At 41.9% G+C, this 22,922-nt stretch overlaps 3 protein-coding genes across 4 annotated transcripts in view; 2 read left to right on the forward strand and 1 right to left on the reverse strand.

The window, feature by feature from the left end:
• The window catches only part of LOC113157652 (hyaluronan and proteoglycan link protein 4-like), a 106,121-nt gene that overhangs the window by 31,754 nt on the left and 51,445 nt on the right, over positions 1 to 22,922 (forward strand). The window lies entirely within an intron of this gene.
• Positions 353 to 5,667, reverse strand: LOC113157055 (arachidonate 15-lipoxygenase B-like). Its single transcript, XM_026352297.1, has 15 exons — positions 5,594 to 5,667; positions 5,250 to 5,427; positions 4,856 to 5,060; positions 4,493 to 4,607; positions 4,137 to 4,259; positions 3,943 to 4,046; positions 3,689 to 3,849; positions 3,409 to 3,552; positions 2,985 to 3,188; positions 2,731 to 2,817; positions 2,470 to 2,639; positions 1,934 to 2,055; positions 1,695 to 1,795; positions 1,126 to 1,296; positions 353 to 1,011 (listed from the first exon to the last, which is right to left on the reverse strand). Exons 2-15 carry the CDS (start codon positions 5,400 to 5,402, stop codon positions 832 to 834), a joined length of 2,040 nt encoding a protein of 679 aa, XP_026208082.1. The 5' UTR covers positions 5,403 to 5,427; positions 5,594 to 5,667; the 3' UTR covers positions 353 to 831.
• On the forward strand, positions 21,241 to 21,996 carry LOC113157746. Its single transcript, XM_026353373.2, has 2 exons — positions 21,241 to 21,707; positions 21,792 to 21,996. The coding sequence occupies exons 1-2, from the start codon at positions 21,298 to 21,300 to the stop codon at positions 21,994 to 21,996; spliced, it is 615 nt and encodes a 204-aa protein (XP_026209158.1). The 5' UTR covers positions 21,241 to 21,297.

Consider the following 22,922-nt stretch of genomic DNA (forward strand, 5'->3'; position numbering starts at 1 on the left):
TTATTGGTATGAAATAATACCCAGCTAAGGTTATAACTTCTTGTATTTGTAATGATAAATTGATTATAATTTTATAAAAGAATTACAATGTATATTAGTGTGTGGAATGTGTTCCTGGAACATGTATTGTGAGGGAAATGTGTCTGTGTGTGATAGTAATTTAATTGTTATAGATAATACAATGAATTTGTGCAATATTAATGACTAATCAGTTAGTTAATCAGTATTTTTTTTATTTCTGTTGCACATAAAGAATATATGACCAAAGAAAAACTATTGGAAACAGTTCTTCCCAGAGCACTTTACTTTGAATTTCTTCTTCTTGACTTAGATATTTTGCCTTGTTCCTCACTTGTAAGTCGATTTGCATAAAAGCATCAGATAAATGAATTAATGTAAATGTAAAAGCTTGATTATGGTAACTATTTATGAAAATTATACCACCACCACAAATCAAAGTACTATTGTTTCTCACTACAGTATGATCACACTCGCTAGATCAACTAAGTAAAGCTACTACACAACAAACAATACATGTAAAATGTGTAATATTTCCCCCAAAAAACATAACTTTATAAAAAAGAAAACATCTACAGCTTCTTTTTCACATTGCATGTATTTCTCTGAATTTCCCTCCTAATTTATTGATGAAAAAAAGATTTAAGATGTGGGTTGTAATTTTAAAAACTAATGATTCAGCACAGATAATATAAAATCAGCAGTACAACATGATCAGGAAGATTTATGGTCACAAATCACTAGCACACAGTTTTCCTGTTCAACATCGTATCAGTGAAAAACAGAACAAGTAGTTTCTGTGTTTGTCGACACTCAAATGGCCACACTGTTTTCCATCAAAGCTGGATCCATGTATGTGTATGGGATTTCCAGACTCTCATTTCTTTTCTTGATTCCTTCACTTAACTTCTTTAGTTCTTCTTGAAAAACCTTTATCACTTCGCAGGCAGTCTCCTCAGTGAAATATTCCTCTCGGTATTGGCCAAGAGCGACCTGATGATCAGTGGCACATTGTTAACAAATCAATTTACGTGTAAATGTTTCTCAGGATTGTTTTTGTTTAAACAACATATTAACATACTTTACACACAATTATCATGTACTTACAAAGTCAGAGGACGGCTTGCTGAGCAGCCACATGACAGCCATGCCGTTAACGGTTTCACTGACCATAGGCAGCGTCTGCAGCAGTGTGTTCTCGTTAGCAAGCCCTTTTTTGATTGGTGGAGGAAGTTGTAAGGTGATGGGAGTGTTTGGCATGAAGCCGCCATAATCAAACTGCAATGAAACATATTCTGGGTAACTGAGTAAAACTTTATGAAGTTCACAGTATAGTATAGTGATATATAGAGTGATAATGACATTTCTGAAAGTAAACAGACATATTATTATTAATATTATTTTGTGCTTCTTATGAACCCTAACAAGGTGTTATATGCTGCATGATATTTTGCCTACACATCAATACAAAATCATTACTTTTGTAACAGATATATTACAATTATTTAAATCATGCAGCAGAATGTAACTTTAGTTAAATGACTTTGGAAAAGTCTGTGTATAATTGTTTGATTCAGCAGCATCATGAAATCTAACCTCCAACACAGAATTCATACCTCTCTATTATTATTATTATTATTATTATTATTATTGTTATAAATTATCCTGGTCATCACCTGTCCAGTGTTCACAGCAGAGTGCTGAGCTGAGCAGGTGAAAATCACCATGGTGACAAACTTGACCAACTCATCCACGGTAGAAAACCTCTGTGGAATCCCTGAGAATTAGAGAGAATAATAGAAGAAGAATAGAAGAAAAGATTCAGTTTAATTCATGAAAACATTTTGATAATGGTTCATAAAATTACACCATTTATCAAAAAGACTGTGTTTTCCTTTTTTTCTTTAAAGCTCACCTGAGCTTTCTCTGGAAAGGAATCCATGTTCAAAAATGTCACCAATCCAGTTCTGCAGCTCAGAGTCGTTCTGGACCTCCTTGTCACTCTTATAGTAGTATTTGAGTATTCCCTTCACAAAGCTTGGAGAAACACACACAATTCATGCTAAAATACTACTCGAATTATACTTTATACGCATGTGGGAAAAGAAACTTTATTGATTCTTTACAACTCAATATTTGAGGATTAAAAATAATTGTGTAACAATGTGAACTTGATGCTTATTTTACTTGTACATTAGCAAACTTATTTTCTTCATAAGATTTTCATGTGAAGATTTACAGATCTGCTGTCTTTGTGCCTGCCAGTTGGAGCAGCTCATCTTATCTAACTTTACCGTAGACTTGACAGGCCCTCCAGCTTTACTCACAGGCCTGACTGCCGTCCTACTAGCGCCACCTTTCTGTTGTCATCAAATAGTGTTTGTCCTCACTTACAGTCAAAATCCCCAATTATTAACATTATACAAAAAGGAAAATTGTCCAAACATCTACCTGTTGATGATATTCCAAAGCCTGAGTCCATCATCCCTGTAGTAGAAGTTTGGAACAGACTCCAGTCCACGATCAGCGATGTCGTCAGGTATACAGAGGGATCTATAGGTCAGTGAAGACAGGGATCTCTGCAGGATTGTGATCAAAGCCTCTCCACCAGAAGCTGCATGCTAAACAACAGTTAGACAGTTAAGGTACACAGTTAAATATAAAAACATGTTTAGATAATAGTTTACTCTGAAGGTTGGTGTTTTTACATACCATTTTGAAAAACCCAGTGTCGGAAACAAGAAATTTTCGAGCTAAGATGTTGATCTGCAGAGTGTAGCGTGTGTGAGGCATGAGGAGCTGAAGGAAAGAGGAAGATCTGTAAATAACATTACTGAAGAAATCCTGATGCTACACTAACAAGTTAACAACTGAGTCTGTAATTTATAGTGTACACACTAAAATACTGTGCTTGAAATAATGCATGTTGAAAAAACTACAGCAACTTCAGTTTTCTGTCCTCTTACTTTGTACAGTGGATGAACCATGGAAACACTGCGCAGCAGTGACACTGCAAACACCTCAGCCAGCAGGTGAGTGCGCAGCAGGTGAGAGTTTAGCTCATGCTCAGTGAACTCTGCACTTCTCACAAAGGTCTTGGCCAACAACCAATCGTACTTCGGATCATTGGGACCAAAGATGGGATTGTCATCTGCTGGAGTCTGTTTCAGCTGCAGGAGAAGAGAGTGATCGGGGTCATCGCTCCATTTGAATTGTTGCTAGAACCCATCATTACTAATTAGACATTACTGACATCAGTGTGTTTGCTGAGCTGTAAATCTGCACATGTAAGAAGCTGGTGTTATGAAACAATTACTAAAATGTCTTTAAAGATTCTCAGTAATCCAGTTTAAGTTACTTATAGATGTAGCTGTGTTTGATTGATCTCACCTGAATAGCGATGGGCATCAATTTATCATTAGGGGTTTTTTGGAGCAGCACCAGTGGAGCCATCAAGTACTGGGCCTTCCCATTGATGATGTTTGGTTGCACTCCATCAAAATTCTTGTAGTTGCAGAGGAAAATGTTTCCATTCTGTGTTGAAATTTAGTGATTATAAGGTATGAACTGAATCAAATTCACACCGTACGAATATTTCACAAAGCAAACAAAGTGAACTGATGGGGCAAATGTTCTTAGACAAAGATTCAGGATTGATTGATAATACTACCTTCATTTCATCTGCCAAACTTTGACCATGGAGAAGCATGTCATCAGTGACAGGAAAGTTACTGGGCAGAGCTGTGCAACGCTGGATCACCATTGGGTTTGCACCATTTAGAAACTGGTAGGCGAAAAAGTCATCGTGTCTCCAGCGTTCCTGTATGTGTTCTAAAAAAATTAAAAAATCATTACAAATTACATATACAAACATTAGCTTTTCATAAATAGACATTATTTTTCTCAGTTGTTTTAGTGCTGTACCTGATAGCTTAGTAGTTTTGCAGGAGAACACACAACCAATATCATCGAAATTCTTCCAGTTGTCCATGCAGTCAGCCAGCCCCTTCAGTTTTAGCGATGCCAGTCTAATATATAAAAAGAGTAACTTTACTATGATGCCTTAAACAGATAGCGATTGGGAGAGAAACAGATAAACTTACGAACAGAGTATTTACCCTACAGTTTGTGTGAGGCCAATCTCTACACCCTTGACTAAGGAAAACCACACCTCCGTAGGCAAAGACCAAACTGAATCTGCCTGTATGCAGTGAGGTAGTCCTCCATCATTTTCCTTCCAACTGGGAAAAACAGAGAAAAAGAGTGGCCACTTTATGTACAGCATGCAATAATAATAGGAATACAGCTTTTAATGATTTAAATACTGCATTTAGCAACAATTGTTATTGTACATTTTAATAAGCTGAAGTAAATGCAGTGTTATTATGGTTCATTTATTATCACACATTATGAACATATTACACATTATATTAGTTCTAGGGTGGATAACAGAGAAGAAAAACTGAGCTCTCACCAATAGTTTTTCTTTCGTTTCTCCAGGTCCTGCTTTCGGAAATATTCAAGTATGTTGTCAGTTAGAATAGAACGTGTTTTTGCCACCCTACCACAGGTGTCAGAGCCTTTTTGAGCTTTAACAGAAAAAACAGCATGGTTTGACATTGTAGTCTTTCAATAACATCTTAAGAAATGAGTACTTGTGTTTTTCTGCTTGCCTTAGAGTTTTTGCCTTGTACCTCACTTGTAAGTTTCTTTAGATACGATTGTTTGCCCAATGACTAAATGTTAATGCATATGTAGATAAGGGGATGGAAAAAGACACAACTCTTTCCTTTATGTCCTATCTGGTCAGTGAACTGGATTTTAAATCTCCACAAACCTGTTCCCTCAATGAAGCAGTGCACCTCACTGTCATTGATCCAGCAGTAGATGGGAAATGTGAAGGTGAGTTCTTCTTCTGATTTCACTTCTACCTTGTCAGGGAACCAAGTGTCCACTGGAAACATGTCATGACTCTGTTTGTCCAGTTCTATCCAAATCAGCCGTCCGAGGGAGGTATCGCAAGACACAGTAAAACTGGACACCTGGAGTAATAACAGAAGTGGACAATTGGTTAGAGAGTTAAAGTATGCTAACAGAAAGGGCAGCAGCTGTGATCTGAGATTATAATTGATAGGTTTGCGCTACTAGGCGGTCTGTTCACATGTATTACATTTCATGTATATTATCCCAAAGATGCAAAGTTGAAGAAGCTGGTCATTTTGTAGACTTACTTCTCCTTGGCTGAAGCCTGAAGTCAGTTTCTCACTCTTCAGCTTTGTGCGTTTGCTTTCTCCAATTGTTCCCACGAGCTTAATGAAGACATCATTTAAAGTGACGGCACCCTCACGATTGCTAGTGTACACGATCACTTCATAATACACCATTTTCTCTCTGGAACACAGACAAACCCTGGCAGGGTGACAAAAAATTATTAATTCTTTACACTGATTATTTTTACAATGAAAATACTGGAACCACAAGAGAAGAGGACGATGGCAAAATGTCTTATACGCTTTTAATATAAATATGCCACTTGTTTGCTAAATAAAAACACTGCAGAAAGCATTCTTCTTACCTCTGTCCTTGTTTTTTATACCTGCAGTTTTTGTGGGACTGGCCAGTTAGAGCACACAATGTTGAATGTTTACTGCACCTGCAAAACAATAAAATGGTGTGGCAACTAATTAAACAATATGTAAAAAAACATACAAAAGGATGTGCTGTGATTAATACCAGAATTTTAAATATAAATAATAAAATTATGACACAGTGGGATAAAATTAAGTGTATAAAGCATCACCTGCTCATCACAGTTAAAACAATTGTGAGAGTGAAAATACAGAATATTTGCATTTTTACCATTGAATCACAAAAGTTAAAGTAGATTAATAAAATTGAATAAAGATTTGAAGTTATAAAACTGGTCTGTATTGGGGACCACAATGTAAATAATGATTTGCTCTAATATACTGCATTTTTGTTACATTTCCCTCCTTCGTCCAGCTGAGGCAGTGTCCCCGGAGGTCTCTGTATCTTTGTTTTTTTTTTTTTCTGTTTGTGTTTCCCTCACTTCCGGGGACATGTCTCAGCTGGTTTGAGTGGCTGCAGGTGTGTTTTTAGTAGGTGTTTTGTGTTGATCATTAGTGTGTCTTGTATTTAAGTCAATGTCTGCGTGTTTGTTATTTGCTAGTGTGTCTACTGTCAACCTCGTTTGTTCCCTTCCTCCTCCATTCACCTTTTCCCGACCTCTAGCTTTCATCACCACGGTTCGTAGTCAGTCTGTTTGTTAGTTGTAGGTTTAGCTTTGTAATCTGTTCCAGCATTTTGCTGCGTTCTTTGTTTCTCGTAGTTCCAGCTTTGGCTGAGTAGTTTTATTTTCTTAGTCTCAGCGTTAGCTGTGGTTTTGTTTTGTTTGTTAGTTCCAGCTTCAGCTGTGATTTTGATTTCCTTTGTGTCGGGTTTGCTATGTGTCTTTGTTTGTTATTTAGACTAGTGAGTTTCTAGTTTGCCTGCCTTTTGCAGTGTTCTTTAGTTTGTTTCTCCTTTTGAGATTTTTTGTTTGTTCCTTTTCTTTGCATTATATTACGCACGTAACATTTTATGATGTGTGTCTGCTAAAATAAACTGCTCAATGACCGTTCTAATTTTGGTGGCTTCTAAATGATAGTACAAATAGCTAAAACACTTTACATGATATGCTGTGGCCTGTTCCATCATTACTCCATAGGTAATCAAGTAGATAAAAGGTCAGGAGGTTCTCCTGACTGTTTGCATTTAGTAGATGTGGATGGAAACTCTCAACATCCAAAGATACATCTATGCAAGTGAAGGAGACATCAATAATAAAAATAATAATAAAAAGTGTAGTATGAGTTTACTTGGACCGTAAACTGGACTGGACTAAGAACTCAGTGGTACTGTTCTTTCTGAGGAGACTCAGGTCCTTTAATGTCTGCAGCACCATGCTGTGGATGTTTTATGAGTCTGTGGTTCCAGTGTCATCTTCTATGCTGTGGTCTGCTGGGGCAGCAACATGAAGGTGTCAGACACTAACAGACTAAACAAACTGATCAGGAAGACTGGCTCTGTTCTGGGGGTGGAGCTGGACCCTCTACATGTTGTAGCTGAGAGGAGGATGCTGTCCAAACTCCTCTCAATCCTGAACAATCCCTCCCACCCACTGCACAGTTTGTTGGCTGGCCAGAGGAGCACGTTCAGCCAAAGACTTATTAACATCAAGTGCTCCACAGAAGAACACAGGAGATCCTTTCTACCAATCTTTGCAATTCCTCCCCCTCTGTAAGGGGTGGGGGAACTGACAATTGATGTCTTATAATTACTGTCATTCCACCCTGGACTAAATCATTCACTAAATATTGATCAATTTTCATTAATCTCACATATTCTGTATATATATTGAGTTCTTTTTATTGATATTATTGTGTATTTATGTTGGTGTTGGATCTTTCCTGGTTGTGTTTCCCTTACTTTCTGTCTGTGTTGAGAACAACTGTAATGAGGCAAAACTATTTCCCTCTGGGATTAATAAGGTTTTTTAATCTTGAATTTTTGTCAACACCTTCATATGCAGCCAGAATGAAACATTATTTGGAGCACTCACTTTGGGATTTGTAGACAACTGCTCTACCAACTAAGCTACTGCTGAAGAGAGTTATCCTTTTACATTTGTTTCTCTCATAAATCTGCCATTTGTTATAACTTAAAGTGACCCTTGTTGGATACTGCACCAGACTTTTATTTTAGGGAGGGAGATATGAGGCTCTGGTATGGAATTCACCTTGAGGGAAAAATCAGCTGCAATTGATTCAATTAAGGAGGAAACCACACTGATAACACTTGAACTAAGCAATCTCAGCTATATAAATATGGTCAGTGTCTGTTCACTCACTCATACTCAGAACATATGACAAAGGCAATAATCACGCACATACACTACATAAAACTGCATCCTCCATCCCGTTTCCAACACTTTCTTCAGAAGACATAACAAGACAATCTATCCAATTTAATGTATTGACAATGTAATGTAAACCATTAAATAACTGAATTTTCACTTTTTTGTATTTTATTTACTCTTGATTTGTAAAATAAACTGAACTAAACTTGCATTTTTAAGGAAAAGCACAGTGTTGATATTTAAATTGAAGTTTCAGGACAAATGTTTTCATTCAATAGAAATTCAGGTATCATGAGGCTGTTTGTCACGTCTACAACCCAAAAGATATTAATTCAACTCTATGTGACTATTGTAATATTAAGTTTAAATGGCTCTAAACTAAATGATTTGTAAAATGTTGATTGCAGGAACTTATTGATCCTAATAGGCATCTGCATAACAAAAATAGACCAATATGTTACAGAGATTTCTGATGCGAAAGACATTGTAATCTAATGGAGAGTCTTCTCAAAGACAGATTTGTTTTAATTTACAGAAGATCACAAAAGCTTGCCGGTAAAGGTATTTTTTAAGGAAAAATTTAAAAGCTGTTACTGAGTCAGTTTTACTCCGAGCTTCTCCCGGGTGACTGAGCTCCTCACCCTATCTCTAAGGGTGCGCCCAGCCACTCTACGGAGGAAACTCATTTCGGCCACTTGTATCCGCAACCTTATCCTTTCGGTCATGACCCAAAGCTCATGTCCATAGGTCAGGGTAGGAACGTAGACTGACCGGTAAATCGAGAGCTTTGCCTTTCGGCTCTTCTTCACCACGACGGACCGGTACACCGACCGCATTACTGCTGCCGATGCACCAATCCGTCTGTCAATCTCACGCTCCCTTTTTCCCTCACTCGTGAACAAGACCCCAAGATACTTAAACTCCTCCACTTGAGGGAGGATCTCCCCCCCAACCTGGAGGGTGCAAGCCACCTTTTTCCGGTTGAGAACCATGGCCTCAGACTTGGAGGTGCTGATTCTCATCCCAGCACTTTCACACTCGGCTGCAAACTGCCCCAGTGCCTGCTGGAGGTCCCGGTCTAATGAGGCCAACAGGACAACATTATCTGCAAAAAGCAGAGATGAAATCCTGTGATCCCCAAACCGGATTCCCTCCGACCCCTGGCTGCGCCTAGAAATCCTGTCCATAAAAGTAATGAACAGGATCGGTGACAAAGGGCAGCCCTGTCGGAGTCCAACATGCACCGTGAACAAGTCTGACTTACTACCGGCAATGCGAACCAAGCTCCTACTCCAGTCATACAAGGACCGAATGGTCCTTAACAAAGGCTCCCGAATCCCGTATTCCCGAAGTACCGCCCACAGGATGCCACGAGGGACACGGTCAAACGCCTTCTCCAAGTCCACAAAACACATGTAGACTGGATGGGCGAACTCCCATGAACCCTCGAGCACCCCAGCAAGAGTGTGGAGCTGGTCCAGTGTTCCACGGCCAGGACGAAAACCGCATTGTTCCTCCTGGATCCGAGGTTCGACTAGCGGCCTAATTCTCCTCTCCAGCACTCTGGAATAGACTTTCCCAGGGAGGCTGAGGAGTGTGATCCCCCTATAGTTGGAACACACCCTCCGGTCCCCCTTTTTAAAAAGAGGAACGACCACCCCGGTCTGCCAGTCCAGAGGTACTGTCCCTAATCTCCACGCGATGCTGCAAAGGCGTGTCAACCAAGACAGCCCTACAACATCCAGAGACTTAAGGTACTCAGGGCGAATTTCATCCACCCCTGGTGCCTTGCCACCGAGGAGCATACTGACTACCTCGGTGACTTCAACCAGGGAAATGGACGAGTCAACCTCTGAGTCCTCAGCCTCTGTTCCTCAACAGATGGTGTGTCGACGGGGTTGAGGAGATCCTCAAAGTATTCCTTCCACCGTCCTACAATGTCCCCAGTCGAAGTCAGCAGCTCCCCACCTCCACTGTAAACAGTGTTGGCAGGAAACTGCTTTCCCCTTCTGAGGCGCCGGACGGTTTACCAGAATTTCCTTGAGGCAGAACGATAGTCCTCCTCCATGGCCTTGCCGAACTTCTACCAGGTCTGAGTTTTTGCCTCTGCGACCGCGCGGACTGCGGCACGTTTGGCCTGCCGATACCCATCAGCTGCATAAGGAGTCCCACAGGCCAACCAGGCCTGATAAGACTCCTTCTTCAGCTTGACGGCTTCCCTTACTTCCGGTGTCCACCACCGGGTTCGGGGATTGCCGCCGCGACAGGCACCAGAGACCCTACGGCCACAGCTCCGAACAGCCGCATTGACAATGGAGGTGGAAAACATGGTCCACTCGGACTCAATGTCTCCAGGCTCCCTCGGGACCTGATTGTAGCTCTCCCGGAGGTGGGAGTTGAAGACCTCTCTGACAGAGGGTTCCACCAGACGTTCCCAACAGACCCTCACAATACGTTTGGGTCTGCCAGGTCTATCCAGCTCCCTCCTCCGCCATCGGATCCAACTCACCACCAGGTGGTGATCAGTTGACAGCTCAGCCCCTCTCTTCACCCGAGTGTCCAAGACATATGGTCGGAGGTCAGATGACACAACCACAAAGTCGATCATAGACCTCCGACCTAGGGTGTCCTGGTGCCACGTGCACTGACGGACACCCTTATGCTTGAACATGGTGTTCGTTATGGACAAACTGTGACTAGCACAGAAGTCCAATAACAAAACACCACACGGGTTCAGATCAGGGAGGCCGTTCCTCCCAATCACACCCCTCCAGGTATCACTGTCATCGCCCACGTGGGCGTTGAAATCCCCCAGTAGGAGGACAGAATCCCCAGGCGGAGCACCTTCCAGTACCCCTTCCAGAGACCCTATGAAAGCTGGGTACTCTACACTGCTATTTGGCCCGTAGGCACAAACAACGGTGAGAGACCTATCCCCTACCCGAAGGCGCAGGGAAACAACTCTGTCGTCCACCGGGGGAAAACTCCAACACATGGCAGCTGAGCTGGGGGGCTATAAGCAAGCCTACCCCTGCCCGCTGCCTCTCACCATGGGCAACTCCAGAGTAGAAGAGAGTCCAACCTCTCTCAAGGAGTTGTGTTCCAGAGCCCAGACTATGCGTGGAAGTGAGCCCATTATTATTATTATTATTGTTATTATAATACCCTACATACAACACAAACATATACAAAGAAGATAAGATAAATTAATCTCCCTAAGTGCCTTTAGATATTTCTAGGTTTACACCCCTGTCTGATAGTCTATTCACTCAGTTCATTGCTGAAAGCTGCTGTTATTTACCAACTTACTGAAAAGCTAGAATTGTTCATGATTTGTCAACAGTCTGTTAAAAATGTGTAAAAAAAAACGTGTAAAAAGTAACCACAAATAAACAAACCCTTGAGACAAAATGTGGACAGTAGGCCTACCTTTCCTCTCCTCTTCTGCACTGACATCATTTTAGTGAGATTATACATTTATAGGCTTTGGATCTTATAGGGCGTGTGCTTTTGTGTGACATAGCCTATATGGTTAAGGCGCAACAGAGCAAATCAGGAACCTGGTTTCAGACTGTTCTTTAATTTAAGTCAGTTGTCAGACTGAGCATGTGAAGATCTCCTACATTTCCCTCAAAAAATTAAAAAATAATAGACAAATTTTTGTAACCAGGTGTAGAAAGAGACTACAGAATAGAGAAAGTTTGAACACTCACCCTGTCCTTTACCTCTTTTAATCCCAATCTTTTTGTTAGCCTGTTGAGAACAACAATGTCCACTAGTAACTTTGAGAAAATAAATGGTCAAATGAACTTATATAGCGCTTTTATACCTAATTCATACTCAAACCGCTTTTACACTCCATCATAATCACCCTTTTGCACACACACCAATGGCAGTGCTGCTATGCAGCTGATCTGACTCACTAGAGGCAACTTGGGGTTCAGTATCTTGCCCAAGGACAATTTGGCATGTGACATAGCAGCTGGGAATTGAACCACTGATCCTATGATTGCCAGACAACTGCTCTACCTATTGATCCACAGCCAAACAAATTAGATCCAAGGATGTCACAGATGCACTGAGGTTAATTGATCCCACTGTCAAATATTCTTTCCTGTTGTCACATTGTTATAAAAAGATTTAATGTGCCACCCAGGGATTTTTTTTATTCAAGTGTAAGAAACTGCAGAACTAAATTTATCATTGTGTAAATTGTGACAGGATCTTCCTCTTTATGCATGTTAATAGAAACTGTTACTCAAAGCTTTCTGTCAGACCCTTTACATGTCTCTGATGGACCAGACACAACACTAACACCTCAACATGACAATCTTCACTGTGTTTGACCCAGTTTCACATGTTTTACTTATATTAATAAGCTAACCAAGCTACTTCCTATAAAAATCTAATCTGAATTCACATTTCTGGGACATATTGTCTCGGCTGCAGAGAAAACCACACTCTGGTTTGGTCCCTCATTCAGTTTCTCTTTTACTGTTAGATCAGTAAAGTCCCTCTACATCACTCTGACTTACATATTCTACTGTCCTACTTGATGTAGCTAACATCTCTGCAGAGAGATTCACTGTTCTTCTTCACTCTTTATCCAACAGAAGAGGACAGAGAAGAACATGACTATGTTTCTGTAGTCCAACAGGTCTGCACACCAAGACCTGACGTCTACCTAATCCAGATATGGGCCTGTTTTTAGAAGGCTCTACATCACCTTACTTCTAGAAGCTGTTCTTTTACCATCTTATGACGCAGTTTCGCACTGTGCTGCCCACACTGGTGCTTCAGACCCAATATCACTTGGTAATGCAGCAGAGAATGTGGCTTTGACATCACCATAATTTCAGTTTCCACCCACAGATGATTTCATTTCCTGTTCTCACACAGATGTCTTGCCCTGCTGCATTGGTCTTTAAAAGACAAGCAAACCTTTGCATCCCCTTCAGATAAACGTTTGTGAAAAAAACACCAATTCACATTTAATGATGGAGCATTGATAGGTCCAATCACCAGTCTTGTCTACCAAGACTTTCTTTCTACATTTTGTGAATTGGGGGCAAAATCAGAGGTGATTGCAATTCTAATTCCAGTTCAATTGTTAATGATGTCCTATTTTAAAGTGCCTACAGAGGAATAAGGTTATTGTCTCAGAATGTCTTGTTTTCAAATGTGAATGCAATCTACTCAAAAGGAGGGAAACGTAGAAGAACCTGACATCACATTTAGTCAGTGTTTGTGGGGAATTCAAAGGTTTTACCTGCATCATAAATAACCTAAACAATATTTCTTTCTTCAACTTAATAATTAACATTTTAGCAAACATTAATTCCTATATTTTACAGAATGATAACATTATTATCAGCTTTTGTTCACAGTGACACATGCTGCATGTACCATCATTTTCGTCCAAGCCAGTTTTATTAGTTTGTTTTTTAATAATCAAAACTTTACTTGAACCACAACTCAAAACAATGTCTGATTTTTGTTTGTACATTTTTATTTATTCGTACCATTGTCAATTTCAAGTTATTTGTGACCTTTGTGGGTTTTTCTTTCTTTAGCTTAAGGGTACAAATTATTTTGTCTGTATGTCTGATGTTGGTGAAACAATTTCATGTGATCATACCAGTGCTTTACCTACATCAATTACTGATATAGTTAGAGCCTCTTGCCAGAGGGGAGGGACTGGAACAGTACGTTGCTCCGGGGTGAGAGGGGTTGTGATCCTTGCTGCACGTCTCTTAGTCCTAGAGTGATGGATGATTGCAGCTAATCCCCTTCTCATTGGAGTGGATGATGCACTGCACCTTGGCCAGCTATCACTGGCTGCACCAAACCAGACTGTGATGGAGGACGTTAGAATCGATTCCATTATGTGTAGAAGTAGAAGAAGTACTGTGTGTCACCGTTTCGGCCTGGCATCAGGCCAAGCTGAGGATTTCCCTCACTGCTCCACCTCACTCTCCCTCTGGACTCCGCCCACCAGCCCCTTCTCTCCCTCTGCTCACAGCAATCAGCTGAACATTGGACTCACCTGTGCCCACTTTCCCCTACAAAGCTCTCCTCAGCCCTTTCCCCTCTGTCAGTTCGTCGTCGCTCCCAACCTGTCTCCAGCCTGTGTTCCCTGCCTGTTACTATTCCTGCCTGTTGCTAAACCTGCCTGTTCCTGCCCGATCCTGCCCGTCCTCCTCAGCCCTGTCTGCTTCCCCCCCTGGATTCCCTGGACTTCGTTCCCCCCTCTGAATTCTGGACATTATTACCTGTGTTTCACTTGAGTGTTTTTCTGCCTTTGAGCAGTGGTTTTGTTTTGTATTTTGATATCCTGATTTGTTACTTTGTTTTCAGCCATTTTGATAGTTTTACGTTGTCACTTTGTATCCCTGTTTTCCTGCCTGTTTTGTAGTGTCAGTTGACACCCCCCTTAGTTTCCCTGGGTTTTGTAGTGTGGCTTAATAAATCCTGTTTCAGTTCAGACCTGCCTCGTCCCCCTCCTTAAACTGTGACACTGTGATCCTCACCTTTTTTAGAAACTGGAACAATCACTGAAGTTTTAAAATGGCACATAGTAGGTCTTCAGTGAGGTGTTAACATTTTTAAAACTTTGGAGGTACTTTCTTCCCACTTGATGATTTCATTTAACTATTTGTACATTTCTGTCTTTTCTACAGTCCTGAGTCTGGACAGTTGGAGTCTGATTCGTCCTTCTCTGAGGACGTCTTTGTCAAACTGGACTCTTCCTTAAAACTGTTGATCCTGAGACTCTGAGACCTCAACACCTTCATGGAGATGAAACAGGACTAACAAATGTTCCTGTTGAGGAGACACAGATACAAAGTGACAACTTGAATTATCATTACTGTTTCTCTGATGGAGTTTAAAAACATTACTTGTCCTCCCTCATCATTTTAAATAGGAACAGTTTCAGTCTCCTGCTCTGAACTGAATCAAGTATTTTTTAAATTTCAAATCACAAACCTTGTGATGGTGCAGAGGCCCCCGGTTCATTTGGTCTGAGCTTCATAAGTAATTTTCTTTAACTTGGGGTGAAGCATCACCAGCTATGAAAGGTTAATACATATATCAAGAAGGAGTTCATTCTACACCAACCATTGTGCAGTCTGTCCTCGGAAAAGAGTAAAAGAGTAATTTGGATAAAAACAGGGGAGTTCTGTTGAGGCTGAAATGAAACGCACAAAACATGTAACATGAAATGCAAGCCCCAACGTGAGAATTTTGTGTATCTGAAAGTTGTTTCCCACACCCATTGTTGTGCGTATATGAGGCCAATATGTTAAGTGGTATATGTGATATAGTGTTATAAGTTGCCACAGTCGCTTTTTGACTCACGTCAGCGTCCCTCCCAAACTGTTTACGGTTAAGGTCTAGTTATTTCCACATTTAGCAGCCGCTCGAGGTGTTTTCTTTGCCCTTGATCTGAACTTCCTCTTCTGTTCTGTCTGTGGTTTTGCTCTTTCTCTTCCTGTTCCCTTTTTACATTTACATGTATTTATTTGACGCTTTTATCCAAAGCACCTTACAAGTGAGGTAAAAAGCAAATATTTAAGATAAGAAGATGAAATTTAAAATAAAGTGATCTAGAAAGAACTGGTTCAGTTTCATGAGGTGTAAGTGGAATTATTTTTAATTATTTTAGGTGGTAGGTTGTTCCACCATTGTTGAACCACAGAGCTGAAAAGTTTATTTTGAGGTGAGGGGACCACAGGTTGTAGACCAGGATGAGGGAGTTCATCTGGAGCTGTTGAGTTGACCACTTTGTAGACAGGAGTCAGGACTTTGAACCTGATGCAGCAGCTACAGGAAGTCAGTTCAGAGATCTGAAGAGTGCTCTGATGTTTCTGATGTTGAAAAGGGAAAATCTGCATCAGACAGAGATGTGGTCGGTAAAGCTCAGCTGATCAATGATCACCCTCAGGTTTCTGACAGACTCAGTGGGAACAATCACTGTGGACCCTATGTTGATGTTTTTCTGATCACAGCCCTGTTGTCTACAAGAAAGAAGTCGGAGTAACTTGAACCTCTGAAGGAGAAACTATCTCTCAGTGCTCTCAGAAATACTGAACACAGATTTTTACATCTTATCAAGTTTATTTTATACTAAACTGTGTTCAAGAAACACAAGCACTCTGGTCAAACGAAGACACTCACTTCCCCGACCCAGAGCTAACCCGGCCCCCAGCTCTGAATCCTCCTCTGCTCTGGCTCCAGTCATCACGGCTGTTCCAGTCACTATAGCTCCCGTTCCAGTCACTACAGCTCCGGTTCCTGTCACTGTCACGGCAGCTGCTCCGGCTTCAGATCCGGTCACAGCAGCCGCTCCAGCTCCGGTTCCTGTCACTGTCACGGCAGCCGCTCCGGCTCCAGTTCCGGCCTTCGCAGCTCCTCCTGTTGCTGTCACCACAGTCGCTGCCACCCTGGTTGCTGCAATCACCGCTGCCACCCTGGTTGCTGCAATCACCGCTGCCACCCTGGTTGCTGCAATCACCGCTGCCACCCTGGTTGCTGCAATCCTCAGCCGGCTCTCCAGGCGTCGGCTCCTCAGCCGGCTCTCCAGGCGTCGGCTCCTCAGCCGGCTCTCCAGGCGTCGGCTCCTCAGCCGGCTCTCCAGGCGTCGGCTCCTCAGCCGGCTCTCCAGGCGTCGGCTCCTCAGCCGGCTCTCCAGGCGTCGGCTCCTCAGCCGGCTCTCCTTCCTGTGGCTGCAAGGATCAAGTTCAAAGCTCTGTCTCTTGCCTACAGAGTGGTCAACTCAGGTTCTAAAAACAGAACTCTTATGCATCTTCCTTTGCACAAAAAAAACAAAAAACATTTTTCTGCTTTTTATACTCGCATCTCTTGAAACAAACACTTTTTTGATAGCACTTTGCTTTGATGTCTTTTCTGCTTGACTTAGATTTTGTTTGCTTGCCTTGTTCCTCACTTGTAAGTCGCTTTGGATAAAAGCGTCTGCTAAATGACTAGATGTAAATGTTAATTTGAGAGCCTCACTCTAAAAGTCAAAAACCAGTCCTGTTTGTTATTGTGTACCGTCCTCCTGTCCCTTACTCTGAGTTTTTAACTGAATTCTCAGACTTTCTATCTGATTTAGTTCTTAGTGCAGATAAAGTCATTATAGTGAGGGACTTTAATATTCATGTAGATGTTGATGATAACTGCCTCAACACTGCATTTAATTCTCTATTAGACTCCATTGGTTTTACCCAAAATGTAAATAAACCCACTCACTGTTTTAACCACACCCTTGATCTTATTCTGACATACGGTGTGGAAATTGATCATTTACTAGTTTTTCCCCAAAGCCCTTTATCTGTCCATTTTTTAATAACATTTGAATTTACACTACTAAATGTTACTAAATCTACGAATAATCTTCCATCTTTAATTTCAGAGCCATGTGCCAACACAGAGGAAGGCAGTTATTTCAACATTACTCCAGCACAAGTGGACTATCTTGTTAATAGTACTGCTGCTTCACTCGGAACAATACTTGATACTGTTGCTCCTCTGAAAAATAAGCTAGTGAATCAGAGGAAGTTAACTCCATGGTACAATTCACAAATCTTGAAGCAGAATTCACGTAAGCTGGAAAGGAGGTGGCATTCCACAAATTTAGATGAATATTGCCTAGCCTGGAAAGATAGTTTAATAATGCATAAAAAAAGCCCTCCGTAAAGCTAGAACCTCATATTACTCCTCATTAATAGAGGCAAATAAGAACAACCCTAGGTTTCTTTTCAGCACTGTAGCCAGGCTGACAAAAAGTCATAGCTCTGTCGAGCCTAGTATTCCCTCAACGTTAAGCAGCAATGATTTTATTTCTTTACAAATAAAATCATAACTCTTAAAGAAAAAAATGATCAGATCCTCCCTGCATACAGCATGGACTGTACAACAACTCTAGATTCATCTGCAAGACCACGCTCGTACTTGGACTGCTCAACCATCAACATGTCTCTTAGACCCCATCCCAACTAGACTCCTCAAAGATGTCTTACCTCTGATCAGCAAACCCATACTGGATCGGATCCTTTTATCTTTATAAACAGGCTACATACCACAGGCTTTTAAGGTTGCTGTAGTCATGCCCCTACTCAAAAAGCCTACTCTGGACCCAGGGGTTTTAGTAAATTATAGACCAATATCCAATCTGCCCTTTATCTCTAAAATTCTTGAAAAGGTAGTATCTAAGCAATTATATGACCACCTGCGCAGTAATACCTTGTATGAAGATTTCCAGTCAGGTTTTAGAGTACATCATAGCACAGCACAGAAACAGCATTGGTAAAGGTCACTAATGATCTTTTATTAGCAGCAGACAATGGTCTACTCTCTATACTCGTCATGTTAGATCTTAGTGCTGCATTCGACACTATAGATCACAACATTGTATTACACAGACTGGACTTGTCATCGTGATCAAAGTTACAGCACTAGAGTGGTTTAAACCGTATCTATCAGATAGATTTTAGTTTGTACGTGTTAATGACGAATCTTCCATGCACAGCAAAGTTAGTTATGGAGTTCCACAGGGTTCTGTGCTTTAACCAATTCTTTTCACTCTGTATATGTCCCCCTTAGGCAATATTATTAGGAAACACTCTATAAATTTCCATTGTTATGCAGATGATACCCAGCTATACTTATCTATGAAACCAGGAGAAACTAATCAATTAGTCAAACTTCAAGCATGCTTAAAAGACATAAAGGCCTGGATGTCCTCCAATTTCCTTCTCCTAAATCCAGACAGAGGTTATACTGTTTGGGCCTAAAACTCTCAGAGACACCATGTCTAATCACATTCTCACCCTCGGAGTTATCTTTGACCAGGACATCTCCTTCACATCATACATCAAATAAATATCTAGAACTACCTTTTTCCACCTGAGAAACATTGCTAAAATTAGTCCCAAAGTGATGCTGAAAAACTAGTCCATGCATTTGTCACTTTCAGACTGAACTATTGTAATTCATTATTAGCACTAGGACTACTGACTTTTCTGGTCATACCTAGGAGCCTGGCAGTGTGGTCAAATGACCACCTGGTCCCCTGTGGACAGCTGCTTTTATTATGTAAAGACAGTCGTTAGTGGCGCATGTCGGGGTGGGGGCAGATGAGGGGAGGGTTGTCGCTGACACACCACAAGGGGAAGGGAGGCACGCTGAAGCTCTGCCTCACCAAGCCATCTTATGGAGACATCCACACACATGATGTTGTTTTTTTCCTTTATGCAACAGATTTATTCGTGAAAATGAATTCTGCTTGATACACTGTCCACATGTGTACCTGGAGCAACCACCATATCGCTTGGTCGTGCAGTCTGAAGTGCAGCAATGCTTCACCTGGCACACGGCTCTTTTTCCAGGGCTAGGCGTGGTGGGTTGATTTCGAAGCTCTTTCTCCTTCATTGCCTTTTTTCCTGTGACATAGGAGTGTGCCAACTCGGTCGCAAGGTGGTCAAGGAAGTCCGCTTGTCTCTCCTTCTCACCTGTGCATGCTATGTACAGCACATGTGCAGTTAGCGCTGCCATGTCTATCAGGTTATAGAACACGGAGACTGGCCAGTGCCGTGTTCCTTGCGCACACTGTATTGTACCTTGTCAAGGAGAAAAGACATCAAAGCAAAGTGCTATCAAAAAAGTGTTTCTGTTTCAAGATATGTGAGTACAAAAAGCAGAAAAATGTTTTTTTTTTTTTTTTTTTTTTTAAGTGCAAAGGAAGATGCAGAAGAGTTCTGTTTTCAGAACCGGAGTTGACCACTCTGTAGGCAAGAGCTTTGAACTTGATCCTTGCAGCCACAGGAAGCCAATGCAAAGATCTGAAGAGCGGTGTGACATGAGACCTTTTTTGGTTGATTGAAAATGAGGATGCTGCATTTTGGATCATCTGTGGGGGTTTGGTCGTGGATGCCATCAGCAGTGCATTGCAGTATTCAAAACGAGATAAGATCAACTCCTGTACAATGAGTATGGTCGTGTACTCCATCAGGTAGGGTCTGATCTTTCTGATGTTGTGGAGGGCATATCTACACGACCTAGAGACTGTGGCGATGTGTTCCATGAAGGTCAGCTGATCATCAATGATCATCCCTAGGTTTCTGGCTGACTTAGCGGGGTCAACCACCGCAGATCCAATGTTAATGCTGATGTTGTGTTGAGTTGAAGGTCTGGCAGGGAAGACTAGGACCTCAGTCTTGGGAATGTTGAGCTGGAGCGGACGCCTGGAGAGCCGTCCACGCGGGGCCAGGTGGTCACTTGACCACACTGCCGGACATAACTGACGGACCCCAGGACCGGAATAGCCCGGTTCACACACACACACAGACATACACACATACACATCATCACACCCACTCACACTGTGTACATTCTTATATCACATGACTATAAATAAAAGACCAAGGAACTCCCTCGGTGTACTCTCTCAGGGTGTTGCACTGAGGAGGGTGCCCTTTGTACAAAGACTACGCTGTCTGTGTCTCATCTGTCTGATTGCAGGGTTTCTTAGCAAGGAGTGAAGCTCATCATAGGTGAAGCTCATCATAGGTGACAATCTCCTGACATTTCTCTGGTCCTTCGAGCCGGATCCGTGACTGTTTTGGCGACACTGAAGTTCTACACCGAAGTCTGTCGACAGCCAATCCACCTTAGAGGGGGTTGAAAGACCTGAGGCGTAAATTCGCCTCTGGCCGGTGGGTAGCGGATCGGCAGTGCCGCCACTACAGTGCATCGGATTCCGGACCCGTGTTTGGGTGAACCTGGATCAGAAGGTGAGATACTACACGTAAAGACCGGTGTGAATGTGTTAAGAAAAAAGGTACCAGTGAAACGGCCAGTCAGAGCCGATCTAAGGGATCAGTCAGAATCCCAGGAGGGCCAGTCAGAGTCCTATTGGATCCACAGAGGTGTGAATGTTATACGTGTGCGTGGAGTGATCAGGCCAGCATTTTGTAACCTTTAGGAGAGGTTTGCGCCCTGATCCGATTGTTATTTTACCTGTGAGAGACGAAGTACTGACGCTCAAAAGCATCAAGGTCGGACTCAGTCCATAAAAATAACACCGCACCATATTAGTTGGTGTAGAAGGGCGTGTTATATTCCTGCTGGAGAGCTTGAATGTCAGAGAACTCTCTCACCGGACCCAGTAGTGGTAAATAATATTATACATCGTAAAATACAAAGATACCGGTGGAAAATACGTGAAATAAGTATATCTCCAGATAAAATGAAAATAAATTAATAATAAAGTAATAAATACAGTAGAGTATAGATAAATAATAAGACTTGCATTAGTGAGAGCAACATTTCTTATCACAAGTGCGACACCCAGACTAGAAATGGGGAAAACACAGAGCAAGGGAAAAGCTGTGTCCACATTGGAAGGTGATGAAAAGTACATGGAGACTCAATGTGTGGGGGCAGGACGAGTGAGTCAGAAGAAATGGAGGAAGAGACACGGTTTCAGTGGGAAGTTGAAAGTGGAAGATGTGTTGGAATTACAGTCAAAGTTGAAGTTGGAGATGATGAAAGTGAACGAAGAAAAGAGAAGGAAAAAACGAACTGAGTACAAATTGTCAGACAAATGGTTGGAACAGAGCAAGGTGAGAGAGTGCCATCAATGCCTGCTCATAATATTTGGAACAGAGGTGCTCGTGGCGGATAGCCAGCCACTACAAATCGCAGTGATTCCTGTGATGGAAGCAGTAAAAACACAGTTTGCAATGAGAGCTGATTATGGCAAAATAGGAGACTGCAGACAAAAGGAAGGAGAAGAACCCTCGGATTACAGAGACAGACTCGAAGAGGTGTTTAAGAGACACTCAGGCCTTGTGCACAACTCAGACCCAAACTCTGCATATCAACAACAGTTGAAGATGGCTTTTGTAAAAGGCCTCAGAGACCCCGTCCAGTTGCTGGTGAGAAAACAATGGGTTAATATAGACACAGGATCTGTACAAGAGGCAGTTAATCATGCTAAGCACGCAACAAGAGTGCTGGACCAAAAAGACAAAATGACGGGGGCGTTCATGAATTAACTAACCAGCTTCAGAGGACATGGCAGGGCTGCGGGCGTGGCAATAGCTACGGAAGAAGAAGAGGTGGATATGGTCGAGGACGTTCACCACATTACAATAAGCAACAACAGAAAGACGAGGACTATGAGAAAAATCAGTGTTATGTCTGCCACAAAGGAGGGCACTTTGCTGCAAACTGTCCAGACAAAAACAACCAGCCATCTGCATGACTACAATCTGTTGAGCCTGAAGATGGGGCACAGCTACATATAGATATACATGCATTAGTAGCTCAAAACAAAGACACAGGAATGCCAATGAGAAAAATTAATGTGTCAGGAAAAGAGTATAGTTGCCTCTGTGACTCTGGTGCTTGCACCACAGTTTTAACTAAAATGCCACCACAGTTCCAAGCCAGCAATAAAGTAGTGTGGGTAAGGAGTGCATCAGGGCACATAGCACAAAATAGATTATCAAAGCCACTTCAGGTAACTGACGCAGAGACCGGTAGGGAGGTAAAGACTTGTCTCCTTGTAGATACTTCATGCCCAATACATTTGCTAGGCAGAGATCTGTTAACAGCACTAAACCTCGCCGTTGTACCCACAGACAATGGAATGAGATGTGTCCCAGTGACTGACGAGGCGGTTCTGCATGGGCCAGGCGAGCCACATTACTGTTGGACACTAGACGTCGAGTGTGGGGGGGCGAACTCAATATCTATACTGATAGTCAGTATGCATTTGGAGCAGTACATCACTTTGCTAAAATATGGAAAAACAGAGGCTTTAAAACCTCAGCAGGCAAGCTGCTGACACATGCACATATTTTAGAAGAATTGTTAGAAGCCGTTCAACTTCCAAACCAACTGGCACTGTGTAAGTGTGCAGCTCACCAGACTGATAACTCAGACATAACACATGGGAACCATTTCGCAGATAAAGCCG

Source organism: Anabas testudineus, chromosome 18, assembly GCF_900324465.2.
Source record: "Anabas testudineus chromosome 18, fAnaTes1.2, whole genome shotgun sequence".
Classification (NCBI taxonomy): domain Eukaryota; kingdom Metazoa; phylum Chordata; class Actinopteri; order Anabantiformes; family Anabantidae; genus Anabas; species Anabas testudineus.

Coding starts and splice junctions, on each gene's coding strand:
- LOC113157055 (XM_026352297.1), bottom strand. CDS start 5,402: ATGGTGTATTATGAAGTGATCGTGTACACTAGCAATCGTGAGGGTGCC. Junction 3,189..3,408: donor TGATGCCCATCGCTATTCAG/GTGAGATCAATC, acceptor CTTCTCCTGCAG/CTGAAACAGACTCCAGCAGA. Junction 1,796..1,933: donor CCTTTCCAGAGAAAGCTCAG/GTGAGCTTTAAA, acceptor TCTAATTCTCAG/GGATTCCACAGAGGTTTTCT.
- LOC113157746 (XM_026353373.2), top strand. CDS start 21,298: ATGGGGAAAACACAGAGCAAGGGAAAAGCTGTGTCCACATTGGAAGGT. Junction 21,708..21,791: donor GCTGATTATGGCAAAATAGG/AGACTGCAGACA, acceptor CTCAGGCCTTGT/GCACAACTCAGACCCAAACT.